General features: G+C 56.1%; 1 protein-coding gene and 1 pseudogene across 1 annotated transcript in view; one reads left to right on the top strand and one right to left on the bottom strand.

The window, feature by feature from the left end:
* Window positions 1–14,375, bottom strand: part of CAPN5 (calpain 5) — a 49,438-nt gene that overhangs the window by 31,229 nt on the left and 3,834 nt on the right. The window contains exon 2 of the mRNA XM_037038398.1: window positions 2,032–2,275. Within this exon, the coding sequence (XP_036894293.1) occupies window positions 2,032–2,196 (165 nt within the window). The 5' untranslated portion in view covers window positions 2,197–2,275. The remainder of the gene's footprint in view (window positions 1–2,031; window positions 2,276–14,375) is intronic.
* LOC118981632 (ubiquitin-fold modifier 1-like) lies at window positions 6,319–6,786 on the top strand (annotated as a pseudogene).

Here is a 14,375-nt window from a genome sequence, read left to right as displayed (position 1 = left end):
GCCACGGTTCCCACGGCCGAGTGCGGGGGAGCTGGAGGTGAGTGGGAGCGAAGGGCCTCCCTGGGCTGTGGAGAAAGTCGGCTTTTTGCTCTATTTGCACACAGTCAGGGCACAGGACCCAGGAACTGGCACTCCACAGGAATGCAGAAGCCGCTGGCAGTTCTGTCTCGCTGGCTGAGGGTGGAGCAGCTGGGGGTAAAGGTCGTCCTGCTGGGCTGGCCTCACCCCCGCCTGAAGCAAGCCAGGCCTGACTTCTTGCTCCGCCGCCTTCTCCTCCCCATGCTATCTGTGCAGTGAGGGCCTGCGAGTCACACTGACCCTGCCACCACCCAGCAGGCACCTCGGGCACACTGACGGTTAGCCACACCCTGATCCACAGGGTCTCAACTCCGGATCAACTCCACTCAGCCATGGCCTTGAGCTGCCTCCCCACTCCAGAATGGACACCCCCCCCACCCCTGGGCCCGGCTCAGACGGCTCCCTCTCAACACCGCCCACCACCACGTGGCTCTGTCATCAGCCTGCGCATCCGGGGCAGGGGCAGCTCCACTCCTTCTCTTTCAGTGTCTGGAAAGGACCAGGCACCAGGCCAGAGAGGACAGTAGAGAAAAAGAAGGCAGTGTGGCAGGGAAGGAAAGAGGCTCCGAATGGGCAGGTGTCCTCCAGGGTCACACAGCACCCTCTCGGGACACCAAGCTCAAACCTCCCCAGCCAGGCCTCACCAGCCTCCTTCACAGCGACAGACCTAAAATGTCCGGGTGATGGCAGGAGGCAGGAAAGGGCCCTGAGGGGCCAGCGAGGGGGTATGAGACCGGGCGGAGAGCTTGAGTGTCTCTCCCTCCTTCTCTCACCCAGGGCCTCACAAAGGCCCTTTGAGGCCGGCCTCCTCCCCCACCCACCAGACAAAGGAGAGAGGAAGGCATGGGCCAGGGCGGGGGGGGGGGGGCACCCAAGAGGCAGGAGGCTGCTGGGAGTTCAGGGCCAGAGGTTCTGGTGTGGCGCCTGGGGCTGCAGCCAAGGGCAGCAGGGCCCCTGTGTCTGCTGTCAGGGTGGAGGGCCCCTGCCCTCTCCCCCTCGCTCCCCTCCACCAGCCCTGTGCTCCCGTGGCACTGCCATGTCCCAAACAAGCGTGGGGGCTCAGGCCTCCGTGTCTTCTTCGCACTGTGCCTTCTGCCTGCACGGCCCTTCCTGACAAATGCATTCTCCAATTATGGGACAGCGGGAGACTGCTCCCAGCCCCAAGTGCTCCTGCACTGAAGGCCAACCCTCACAGTGTCACCTGGGTGGTGACCTGCAGCAGCCTCCCCTTCCTCTAGGCCCCCAAGGGCACCCACTCTCTGACTCAGGAATAGTCTAAAGAGGACTCAGGTTAGAGAGGGTGAAATCAAGCCATGGGGCCAAACACTTCCACTCTAGCCCCGAGGACCAAGGCCCGGCGGGCAGCTGGCCAGGTGCTACGTCCCTCCCTGTTCTCAGCTGCGATGTGAAGGCTGCCTGGGCTGAGTGCCGGGCGCTCGGCCAGTCCTCCCCGCATCATCTCTCACTACTCCCAACAGCCCTGTGAGGTGCTATCATTTTTTACTGCTATTATTATTTATTAATCAGAATAATAAGTACTTTTCATTTACAGCAAATGACTATTTCAAAATCATTATGAACATAATCAGCAAAGTAAATTCCCTGCACAGGAACGTCACTAAATGGGACTTAAATGTTACTCACGCTTGAATTTCACTAACAAAAGGTCACATCCACAACATCTTTTTATGCCAAAAAAAAAGGCCATGGAGGAGGGTGCCCGGGCAGAGGACCCCACTTTCCTTGTGAGGAAGCTGAGGCCAAGAGGGGTGAATCCTGGGCTGGGCATTGCTGTCCAGGGGTGAAGGCCAATTCTCCTGGTGCCCATCCCCCACATCGAGGTCAAACCCCACAGCAGGAGGCCCGGCATCAGCCCCCCCACTTTCTCAGACACCCCACCGACCCTACAGCCTGGGTGGGTCGGGGCCTGCTGGCCTCAGACCAGACACTGACCTTGGGTCGCTGCCACCGGACCGCAGGCCCTGGGGTGCCCTTGTAGTACAGCGAGTCGTCTGTGGCCGGGAAGTTGGGGTCCTCAAAGAGCACCTTCCTGCGCAGACAGGCCCGCTTCAGGGCTGAGTAGTTCTGGTCTCCGTAGGGCTTCACACACGAGAACATGGTGACCACTGCCCAGGGAGGGGAGGCCAAGACCAGTGAGCGGAGGGCTGGGTGGGTGTGTGGGCAGCTCTGGGGGCACCTGGGAGGCAAGAAGAGGGGACAGAAGGCAAGAAGAACATCACTTTCTGAGGACTGAGGCCCTGAGTCAGGTGATCCCACCTGCTCCCTCCCCACAGGCCTGTGAAGTGGGCACCCTCACTCCCATTGGCCGGGAGTGAAGGCTCAGAGAGGGGGCGAGACCTGCCCAGGGTGGCACAGCTGGTACATGCAGAGCAGGAACAGAGCCGGCCGGCCTCCCCCCAGAGCCCGAATTCTCTCATTTCTGATGCCTGGAGGTGAGAGCAGGCCAAGGGCAGAAACACGCGGGGCTCTGGGGCACCCAGCACGCCCACCCCCCACTGCCCGAGAGCTCCGTGGCTGCCACCACACCCGCAGGGGGGCGGCAGCACGGTCTCCAGGTCTCTCCCCTCCGGACGCCGCCCCTTAGTCTAGAGCAGCAGGAGCTGCCCGTGGGGGCAGACCTCGCCGGCCCCCACCCCCCCAGCCGCCACTCACATTCGTTCTCTCGCCCCAGAACACGGAACAGGAACGTAAGAGCCCCAGAAGGCAGAGCCCACTGGTCCAGGGCCCTGCACACACGGCCGAGGCACAGAGCCTGAGGCAGGAAGTGGCTGAGGGCCCTCCCGTCAGCCCCCACACGCCCCGGTGGGCCTGGCCCAGCCCCCTGAACCTTGCTGCCACCTGCCAACCAAACTCGACGGACCTGGACCGGACTGGACCGACATGGCAAGGAAGGCCTGGGGTTGGGGGCGGGGTGAGGCGCGGCAGTCTGCGGGGCCTGACACCTCAGACACCCCGACAGACGTGGGGCAGCCGGGCACAGGGCTGACAGCCCCGTTTACGTCCCCGTACCTCCGACTCTGTCTGGGCTGCTGGCAGAGCTCTGCACGCCTGTCTGCTCAGCCTGGGGCCGGCCCAGGGCAGTGCAGCGCAGTTCCAACTTTCCAGACCCGCTGAGTGAAACCGAGGCAGGGTGGGCCGGCCGCTGGGGGAGCCCCAGTTGGAGAGCAAGGCCGGTGTGGGGGCCAGTCCCAGCTGCACTGCTCACCTGCTGCGTGACTCTGAACAAGTCACTCAGGCTGAGTCCCCATTCTATCACTGCTACAACGGGAACAGCGATTGCTTCAATACTCCGATGACATGAAAATTAACCAAAGGCCAAAGACATTGCTTAGTGGGCCAGAGGGAGCAGGAACAAGAGATGGGGACAAGTCCCCCCTCACCTCCATTCCTCTGCACCTACCAGGTGCAGACCGACTGGCTACAGGTTTGTGCATGGCATCTGCGCACAGGGCCGTGTAGGCCTTGCACTGTTGACCTTCCTCAGACGAGAGAACTGAGGCTCAGAGAGGGGAGGTGACTTGTCTGTGTTCCGTGGAAGAGTCTGACTCAGCCACATCCTCTGCCTTGGGTGCCTCCACCTTGGCCTGGTGACCCCACAAGGCAGGATGAAGGGCTGAGTGGCAGGCACACACACACACACACACACACACACACACAGCCTGCTGAGCCAGCCTCCCAGGAAGGGGAGAAGGAGATCCAGAGAGGAGGAGAAGCAGGAAGGAAAGGAGGTGAGCATGGGCAGTGAGTGTGAAATAGCATGGACAACAGGGAAGGCAGGCAGGGGCCGCCGTCCCCATTTGCCTGCTGACGGGCCAAGGGCTGGTTTGTCCTCTGTGCTAGACTCACAGCCACTTCACCTTCTGCCCCCACGTCCCACAGGGCCTGCTTGCTCCACTGCTGTGTGAGCTCAGGCCAGCCACTTAACCTCTCTGGCCATTCCTCTGTCCAGGAAGGCCAACAACCCTGCTCTGTCCCTCCCACCTTCCAGCCTTAGAGGCCTGATAGAAAGAGAAGGGGGGAGCCAGGGAGCCAGGCCCCTCGACTTCTGGCACACGGCCACCCAGGAGAGTCATTAGCACCAAGGCTTCCAGTTTCTGCAGGGCCTCTCAGGAAGCAATTTAAGCTGCAAGGATTAGATCAAAAAGCTGAAAGCAGGAGCCCAGAATCAGTTCTAGCAATTCCAGTGTTCAGACCCCAAAGGGCCCAGGGCGGGGGAGCAAGTTGGCTGAGGTCACCCAGCCAGGCGGCTGGAAAATGAGGGTTCTGGCAGCCCTCCAGGCTACACAGCGGCCAGCCCTCGGTGGGAAGGTTTGCTCCTGCGGAGGCAGAGGGAGACCGGGGTCTGAGAGGGGAGTGCTCCGCTGGGCCAGGGCCTGGGAGGGCCTGGGAGACCCTGGGCCACCCAGTTCAGCCACCCCTCCTTCCTCACCCAAGCCAGCCAGCCTGACCCTGCCTACCCGTGCTAGGCTCTTGGGCCCGGGCCTGTGCACAGGCTGTGCCTGCTGCAGTCTCCACTCCTGTACCCTGCATTTGCCCCAGGGTCATTTCCCACCCCTCCCACTGATTGAGCCAATACCTCCCTGGGGTCACAAAGTCACCAGCCTCCTGGCTTTGCTCTCCCTGTAGTTCCAGGCCAAAGCACAGAAGGCCACGGATAAACCCAGAGTCAGGAAAGCTAGGCTTCCTCTGCCGGGCCCTGAGCTTGCAGCTTCAGGACCACCAACTTCTGAAGGATTTTCCTGTGTGTGTGAACCATGCACCCACAGGACAGTCTGAGCGCCCCAGCTGCCCTTCATCCCGCCCTCACCCCTCTGCCCCGGCCAGTCTCGGCCACCCCCTGCCGCTCTCCACCGGGGGCCTGAGTTCCTGCGCTGCGAGCTGCCCACTCCCTAATGCTGTTCCTCAGGGCCACGCCCACACTGCTGTCCCACACCCGGAGAACCCGTGGTCAGCAGAGAGGCTCAGCCCAAGCACCTCCTGCCTGCCCCCCACACTGCTCCTCCCTTCCGCCATCCTGGAACCCCTGTGACTCCCCCCATTACCTTGTACCCCATCTTTGTATGCTTGTCCCTCTCCCCAGCCCTGCCTGCCACTCTCCAGCGCAGGGCCCCCTCCTCTCTGTATCCCCAGAGGCCAACACTGGCTGGGCACGTTTAGTAAACTGGTGTTGAATGAACCAGCACAGGTGACACGGGAGGAATTCCTTCACGGATGGGAAAACAAGCACAGGGAGTGGCGGGGACTGGGGGGGGGGGGGGGNGGGGGGGCCGGGGGGGGGGGGGGGGGGGGGGGGGGGGGGGGGGGGGATCGGCTTTCCAGATCAGGGCGGCGCCAGCTCTCAGGTCTCCTGAAGACCAGGGCCCCGCCTCTCTCTCCAGCTCCTACCCCTGCCCCCTCTGATGGCTGTGTGCTGTCGGCTTCAGCCCAGCAGTCCCCTCCTCCTGAGAGCAGCCTGGCTGCAGTCCCCCGGTGTCTCTGTAAGCTGTGTGGCCCAGCGCCGGCCATGTCACCCCTCTGGGCTGCGTGGCCCTAGTCTGGAAGGAAGAGATAATGTGCCAGGGCCTCTGGGAGGATCAAATGAGACAGTGTCAGCAGAACATCACTCTGTCGCTTTAATGCACGGTACCCTGGGGGATGTCCACACGGTTTCCAGACTCTGCCCAGGAGGGTTACAGAAATTCAGGGTTTCGGTCCCCAGCAAACCTCACGAATACAAGGCAAAATTGAAAATTGTGTCATTTCAGAGGTTCCAGCCAGAGGGACACAAAGGCCTGGCCCCAGGAGTCAGATGTCCTTGAGGAGAGACGGCCCCTGAAGAGAGGCAGAGGGAACAGCAGTGCAGGGAAAGGCTCGCAGCAGGCACGTGCACAGTGACTCTGAGCCAGCCTAGCCTAGCAAGGTGGGCCCTGGGCACCACGCATGGGAACGGAGCTAGGCTGGAACTGGGGCTTGCCAGAGAGCTCAGAGAACCCAGTCTTCCAGCAGGTCTGCCAGACCAGAGTTCAAGCCCCAGCTGCACCACTTAGAGCTGCGTGTCCCTGGGTAAATCTCTAACCCTCTGAGCTGCTACCGCCCCATCAGGTTCCAGCTTCTAAGGTGGCAAAGTAAGAAAGTGGCATCTACCATGGGCCTGCCCTCCAGGAGCCTCTGTCCCTGCCTTGGAAACAGTGTGCATGCCCTCCAGGAGGCTGTGGCCCGGCCTGCTGTTCCCTGGACCTGATGGCGGTGGTGCGGACAGGCTGGGCAGGGAAAGGGCTCACCTCGAAGCCTGCAGTGCTACACCCGTGAGCCTTCTCTGGTCGTGGCAGTCATCAACACCAGGAAGAAACAGGACAGACAGTTTTACTCCCGTTCTGTAGATGAGAAGGAACATCAAGGAATGTGTCCCAAGCCTGCAGCTTGTTGTGGTCTCTGCCAGGCTGGCCACACCACGTCAAGGGTTTCCTTTGAGATCACGCTGATAACCTACCTCCGGCTGCCATGCACAGAGCTCAGATTTCCTAAAAGTGCACCTTTCACAGGGGGCTGAGAGAGTGCAGTGGAGGAACGGAGAGTTCCTACTGCCACAACCGCAACTATTACCAAAGATGGACTAGGAATAAACCCTGCAGGGACTGCCGGAAATGTCTCCCTAAGCATGGTTCAGAACTGTGAATTATTCCTGGAGAGCCTGTTGGAAGTTGTTAATATTCACTACTCGGAGGATAGGATTACCTTTGAGAGGAAATATTGGTGGTGTTGTAAAAGTGAAATCAGGCATTCAAAGAGCTGTGACAACACCCATGGCTGATGCAGCAATGTCCCTCCCTGTTATCCCCACACTTTGTGTGAAGGCGGAGTGCTTCTGCGTCGAAGGTGCACACCTTCTCCACAGAAGGCCTAGTCTCTCGCCGCTGCCTCACAGCACACCCAGCTAGTCCATCTGGGGTGAGCGGTGTATCCAACTGTGTCTCATTACTGGAGGGTGCTTCTGATAATTCTTTCTGAGAACATCCAGCAAATTAAAAATTACTGAATATTTCTATTTGTCTTCAAGTTAAAAATTTTAAAGATTTTATTTATTTATCTTTAGAGGGGATGAGAAGGAGAGAGGGAGAGAAATGTCAATGTATGGTTGCCTCTCATGTGTCCCTTGCTGGGAACTAGCCTGCAACCCAGGCATGTGCCCTGACTGGGAATCGAACCGCGATCCTTTGGTTTGCAGGCCCATGCTCAATCCACTGAGCTACACCAGCCAGGGCTTTCCAAGTTAAAATTTTAAAAGGATTGCGGATCATATGTTGCAGTTTGCTGGACAGCACCTGATTCAAAAATAGTTGAATTCTGCCCTGGCTGGTGTAGCTCAGTGGGTTTAGTACAGGCTTCAAACCAAAGGGTCGCTGGTTCAATTCCCAGTCAGGGCAGGGCACATGCCTGGGTTACGGGCCAGGTCCCCAGTGGGGGGCATGTGAGAGGCAACCACACATTGATGTTTCTCCCCCTCTCTTTCTCCCTCCCTTCCCTTCCCTCTAAAAATAAAATATTTAAAAAATAGTTGAATTCTTAATTCAGTATCATTTATGATCAAAGATAGAGACATATCAGTGAGTAGTTAACTGTATTAACTTTTGTTTTTAACCCTCACCGGAGGATATTATTGATTTGAGAGAGGGAGGAAGGGAGAGCGAGAGAGAACATCCACCAGTTGCCTCCTGCACACGCTCCAACCAGGGGTCAAACTGCAGCCTTTTGGTGTGTGTGGAGGGGGGTGGGGGGCGATACTCCAACCCACTGAGTGGCCTGGCTAGGGCTGTCTTTGTATCATTCTGGGTTTCTTTCTTTATTTTTTTAAGTTTCAAGGTTCATGTGTCCATATTACTTTTAATTTAATCTCAAAGAGCAGAGCCAAACATCAAATTTTTTAATGTAGCCCTTATGTGGAAATTGACACCCCACACCAAAGAATTTTAACTGTGGTCTTATAGAATCCAATACTTGGTAAGAATTGAAAATAAAGTAGAAGCATCCTTTGTCGAATTATGCATTCCTTTGCCAGTCTCTTTTAATACAGCCTTTAAAATAGGACTTCTCAGAAAATTGTCCTTGTTTTTTTTTAGGATAGTATTTCTAAATAGCATTCAGGAAGAGGGTGTCGTAAAGACCTGAAGCTCCCCACACAGCTCATCAGAATGCTGGCCAGTTAAGTGCAGGCCCAACAGTTAAGGAAGTGTTAGGGTTGTTTAAGTGAGTGAGAAGCCAGGAAAGAGCCGATGGGGAAGCCCAGATGACCAGGCTTCCAGTGAGGAGGAAAAGACACAAAGAGCAAGAGCAAAGCGGACAGAAAGCTGTAGCAAAGCGTCACAGGAAAAACCAGAGGGATGGGCGAAAGTACAGAGGCTGAGCTGGGAGACCGAAGGGGACACTGTTTCGTCAGAGGGAGCAGAAGGCGACTGGAGAGAGCAACAGGCAGAGTTCGAAATCCCCTTCATGGGAATTCCAACGGATGATATGCACCAGGGCTATCATGGACCCTACAGGGGAAATCAGGATCTATGCAAATCTCTAAACATGAAATGAGGGCTCATCTCGATTGAGCATCGGGGCTCGATTCATCGTGTCCTGCTTGGTGAGCTCTCTGGAGGCTGGCCTGCGTCTGCCTTGCTCTTTCTAGACCCTGACATGGAGTAGGCTTTCCATAAATACTTGCTGAATTATTTATGAATCAAATATCTCTTAAGACCAGCTTTTATCTAAGCATGTTCCAGTATGTTTGCTACCAGAGGCCCTAAGTTCCCTGGGGGGAGGGGGGACAGTAAAAAGGAAATGTAACAAAATCACCATCGGAAGGCTGATACCAGGAGTTAAGTTTGAGAAAACAGCCAGGTACTGTTCCCGTGTTGGATAAGTGAACAGCAGAACTCTGAACTGTGAACGAAAAAACCTTTGCTGAGGCGGGAAAGTATACTTCTGATGTTTGGGGAAGTTTTCTTTTTATAGGCAAAATCTGATGTTCAAAGACCCACTTAATACTATTAAGCCTCCAGCCTCAATGAACTACATGAACACGCCTCCCTGAATTTTTGTTCAGCTTAGTCTCCTCTCACTTCTCCTTCAGGCAGAAAAATCTGCCTGCTGTTTCGTAAATAAGGTGATTATATCCTGTACCATAAAGTCATTGGTTTATTACGTTTATCTTTGGTTTTGACATTTTCATTGTAGTTATTTTCTTCAAAACACTTTCTTAAAGAACTAGACATTTTTTAATTGAATAAATATGATCTGTAAGTTCTCTATGCAGAATGTTTTGAAGTATTTAGCGTAAATTGGCACATACTGTCTTATGAAAACACACATTTTATATCACAAGCCATATTTTCTACTTAGTATTAAAGCTTTGAATGAGCACACACACACAAATCAGTGGCCTGTTAGGTGGATCCGAGCTATCATGGCAGGGTTTCCCCAGGCAGAGCCTGGGTTCACGCTGTTACTGCTCTAGGGCGTGCTCTGATGTGGCAATAAAGAGGCTAGTAAAAAAGTCGCTCCCCAGCCATTTCTCTCCCCAGAAGGACTCGGTTGGTCCATCAGGATGTCAGTCCCTCACAGCCCTTCCCCATCTACTCAACGACGGAGACGCAGGCTGGGTTCAGAGCCACAGCACCCGTCAGGGTGGGTCTGTAAGATTCTCCAGTCACCCTGTAGTTCCAGAGACTAACAGTGACATTCCATTCACAGTATACACACGACTTCCTTTAAGAGATAAGGAAGAAGGAAGTTGATTTTTAAACAGACTATTATATTCCTAGAGGTGTGCGAGAACCTTAGCCTGACACCAAGCGTCAGAGGGCAGGGCGCTGCGGAGTCAGGCTGAGTGGCAGGGGCATGTCACCTGACCTGTCTGACTGAGCCTTGGGGATGGCTTGAGGTGGGATGACGGGCCCCACACAGAGGGCCGTGAGCGGACACGGCCCTCTGAGGAACAGCTGGAGGACTCACACTGACAGTTCACAGATTAAATCAGGTGTGAGGAAGACTCACACCTGCCAGATAATCAAGGTGACACCACAGGGCACTGGGAAAAGGTGGGTCAACTGTCAATCGTGTGGAAAAAGCTTTACCTTATGATTCCACGCAGAGTGCAAATCCAGCTGAGAAGTAAAACAATAAAGCTTTTTGAAGAAGACCAAAGAAAAAGAGCATGTTCAAATGGCCAATAAATGGGAAGAAAATGTGCTTGACTTCACCAATCATCAAGGAAATAAATACACATTAAAAAGTCAATAAGCCCTGGCCAAGTAGCTCATTAGAGTGTGGTCCCCATGTGCCACAGTTGCAGGTTCAATCCCCAGTCAGGGCACATAACAAGAAGCAATTAACAAGTGCACAACAAACTGGTGTCGACCGGCTTGTCTGTTTCTCTCTCTCTCTCTCTCTGTGCCCCCCTCCAGGATTAATTTTATTATTTTTTAAAGATTTTATTTATTTTTAGAGAGGGGAAAAGGGAAAAAGAGAGGGACAGAAACATCAATGTGTGGTTGCCAATGTGTGCCCCCTCCTGGGGCAAACCAGGCATGTGCCCTGACTGGGAGTTGGACTGGCGACTCTTTGGTTGGCAGGCTGGCATTCAATCCACTAAGCTACAACAGCCAAGGCCCTTCAGAATTAATTTTTTAAAAATACACAATGACATATCTCTACATCCCCCACCTAGAATGGCTATGGTGAAACCCCCCCCACACACACACACACACTCCCCAGGAGATCGTCTACACTGGGGCTGAGAATGTGGGTTGGTACAACCGCTTCGCAAAATCATTTGACCAAATCCACAGCTGAACAAACACATACTCTATCATTCAGTGATTCTACTCCAAAGTAAATACTGAACAGAAATGCATGCAGCTATTCTCCAAAAAACATGCACATGAATTTTATCACAGTGGTATTTGTTATAGCTGAAGGTGAGAAACAACCCAAAAGTGCAAGAGAAGAAGGGATAAATACGTTGTGATGGAGTATTACATAGCCAAAAAAATGAACAGATATTGTTGTATGAAAATCCGCAGATGGATCTCACAAGCATAATGTTAAACAAGAAAGGCAACACGGGGATCCCATTTACACAGAACTGAGAAGCAGGCCAAACGCATCCACAGTGAAAAGGCGAGAGCGACCCCCTCTGGGGCGGCGCCTGAAGGGAGTGAGCGAGACCAGGGCTGCTCCGTGATCTGGGCGGGGGCCGCACAGCACAGTTGCTGCACCGTGCACCTATGGTTCCGGCACTGTTGTCTGTGTTTCCCATAAAAACTTTGTTAACAAGCCAGCACAGTGGCCCCGGGCAGAAAAACTGGCTGCATCTGGGGGCCCCGATCCTCCAGTTCTGCAGGGCCCCTCACAGTCCAGCCCTATCAGGCTGGACACTACATACCTGGAGAGCAGGAGGCCCAGGCTGGGTCAGAGCCTTGGCCTGGCCTGGCTACACACAGGCTATGCGAACTTCTGCAAGTTTCCCATCTCTCAGAACACTGTTGCTTTCGCACTTGGTGTGCTCAAGTTCAAAGTGGGTCCCACAAGATGAAGGAGGTGCCCCCTCACCCCAATAGGGCATAAGCCTACTTCCCAGGTTTCCTTGGCATCCGAGGGGGTGCCAGCCAGCTAGGGACCATCTCCAGGAGACATTCTCGGCCCTGAGAGGAATTGCGCTGATGCAGAGTGGACGTGGGGGGGGGGGGGGGTTGGCACAGGATCCTGGTCAGAGGTCCTGGAGGGCCGGGCACAAGAATCAGACCTTGCCCTGAGGTGACAGAGTTCTGGGGGGGTGCCCAGCAGGGGAGAGACTTGAGATCCATCGGCTGCCACATGGATCCACTGCCACATGAGAATGCACTAGGAAAGGACGTGACTAGAACAGAAAGGACAGAAGGAAGACCGTAGAACTTGAACTTACAGGCTCATGTGTGAATGGTGAACAGACCAGTCTAGAGCTGTGTGGGTGGGAGACTCAACTCCATCTGTGGCCAGCTGGGTGTGCGGGTGAAAGGGAGAACGAAGGAAGGCCTGCTGGGCGTGCCCCCGCTGCACCCCAACCCCCCATGGCGGGTGCCCACTGGACAGCAATGGACCAGCAGAGTGGGTGTCACTCAGTAACAGTGCAGCAGCCAGTGATGCCACACCCACAGCCTGGCAACAAAGCCCCCCTCCCCCTCCCTGCACTCCCTCGACCTCCTGCTACACCCCACTTCTAGAAACAGGGCCCCTCCCTTTTGCCATATAATAAGGGAAGGGCTGAATAGCTGTGTCTAGTAATTCAGGGGCACCGTCACTTAACACACATGTTCACTGACACCCATCCTGGGCTGGCCCTGAGCTGACAGGAGAGGGGCAGGTCCAGAAGGCAGTCCCAGGGAGAGGGAGCCCAGGGACCAAGGGCTGAAGCGGAGACACGGTGGTCAGTACTCCTGGGAGTAAGGCGCGGCCAGGGGGGCTACACGGGGTGGGGGACAGGATGGTGGTGGCTCTTCAAGATGGGACCTGAGTGGGGCTTGAAGGCACTAGGCCGGGATCACAGCGGGCAGCAGGCAGGATGCTCGGGAGGCAGGTGGAGGGAAGTCTGGAAAGCAAGAAGTAGCAGCTGCAAAGCCAGGGCCCTGAGCTCTGAGTGGGGAAGGCTGAAGACGGGCCCTGCAGGGGGCTCACTGAGGGCCCAGGGCGCAGGGAGGGGCTGGAGGGTGCGGCCAGGGTCAGATGCTGCGGAAAGGGGACGAGGTAGTGAGCCAGACTGCTGGGGGAAGGGACTGGAAAGGGCAGAGCCTCAGAGTTTGGTGACTTCCTGATTATTTGGCTGTTTTTTGTTTGTTTTGTCAATGTAATCATTCTCTTTCATCCCATCCTCCTCCTTTCCCACAAGCCACCATCTCAATAACATACTTAATGCGTATCTCTGTCCTATGGCGGGTGCTCTGTGGCCTCCCAGGACCCCATCTCCCCTCCTTCTGTGCAGTGAGTGAGGGATGGCAGGGTGGGGGAGGAGACCTTGGAGGGAGGGCTGGGCTGGGGCCGCAGGGCTCCAGGCTCTGCCAGTGGAGCCAGGGCCCAGGCCGGGTGAGTCAGTCCAGCCACCGCCAGGCAGGCTGGCACCGGGGCTGGGAAATCCTGTCTTTCTTCTCCACTCCCCTCCCCTTATCACCTCTGTCTTGTCCAACCCAGTCTCCACCCAGTGGCAGTACTGTTTCTAGCACAAACACCTGACAAACAGCCCCCTGCTAAGACACTCCGAAGGCCTGCAGGGCAGGGCCAGGGGGTCGGGTGCAGGCTCTCTCCCTGGTCCTGGGGGGACCGTGGTCCTGAAGCACTGATGTCCCCCAGGCAGCGTTTTGAGGGAAAATCCAGCCTCCAGGACAGCCTGCTGTATGGCCCGGCAGTCGGAGACTTGTGCCCAACAGCTGTTCCTCACTGGGATTTGGGTCCCATCCCAGAGTGGCAGGAGGGGTGGGCTGGGTGAGCGGGGGTGCACCTGGGAGACAAACCTCCAAAAGCACATTCCACAGAGGGCTGCAGCGAGGGCGGGAACGAGAAAGCGGGGAACCTGGCTGCCTGCCTTCTTGGCTGTGGGGGCCTTGAGTGCCAATGCCCAGGCAGGGGACGAATCCGCGCTCCAGAATGTCCCATGCACATCCTCGCCCTCAGACGGGGACACGGATGCCCAGGGAGAGGCGGTACAATAAATAACCTCCTTTGTGCCTTAGATTTCCCACCTGTGAAATGAAGGTCTTCTCCACTCTACTTGCCCAACCTGCCTCACCTCGCTCCTCACACACTCTGCTCCAGGCAGAACGGAGCCTGTCAGCCTTCGCTCCACAAAACAGGGCTCCCCCAGCCCCAGCCCTACAGGGTGACAGGGGGGAGGGTGTCACGCGACCTCCCTTGCACAGCACTGGGTGTTTGCTGAACAAACATCCAAAATGAGCTGTACTCCCCGCTGAAAGGCCCAACACACTGTGAAATGCAACACTGGGTCTGGTCATTGGGGCGGCCCACGACGGGCACATTTCCTCTCTTCCAAACACCCCTGAGCTCTGGCCCTCCGGGTCCCAGGCTTGGCTCTTGGGCCAGAGCCACAGCAGGCCCAGGCCCAGGCCCAGGCCCTGCCCACACGAGCTTCTTGGCTGGGGGGCCAGACGCTGAGAATGACCTCACGGGGGAAGAGCCAACAGCTGTGAGCGCCCAGGAGGCGGCTGAGGAAGGTGCCCAGGATGACACGGCAGCTGGCTCCTGTGGCAGGCCGAGTAACAGCAGCC

The sequence above is a fragment of the Sturnira hondurensis genome, unplaced genomic scaffold (assembly GCF_014824575.4).
Source record: "Sturnira hondurensis isolate 20B ecotype Veracruz unplaced genomic scaffold, ASM1482457v3 Scaffold0024385, whole genome shotgun sequence".
NCBI lineage: Eukaryota > Metazoa > Chordata > Mammalia > Chiroptera > Phyllostomidae > Sturnira > Sturnira hondurensis.
This window is presented reverse-complemented; position numbering and strand designations above follow the sequence as displayed.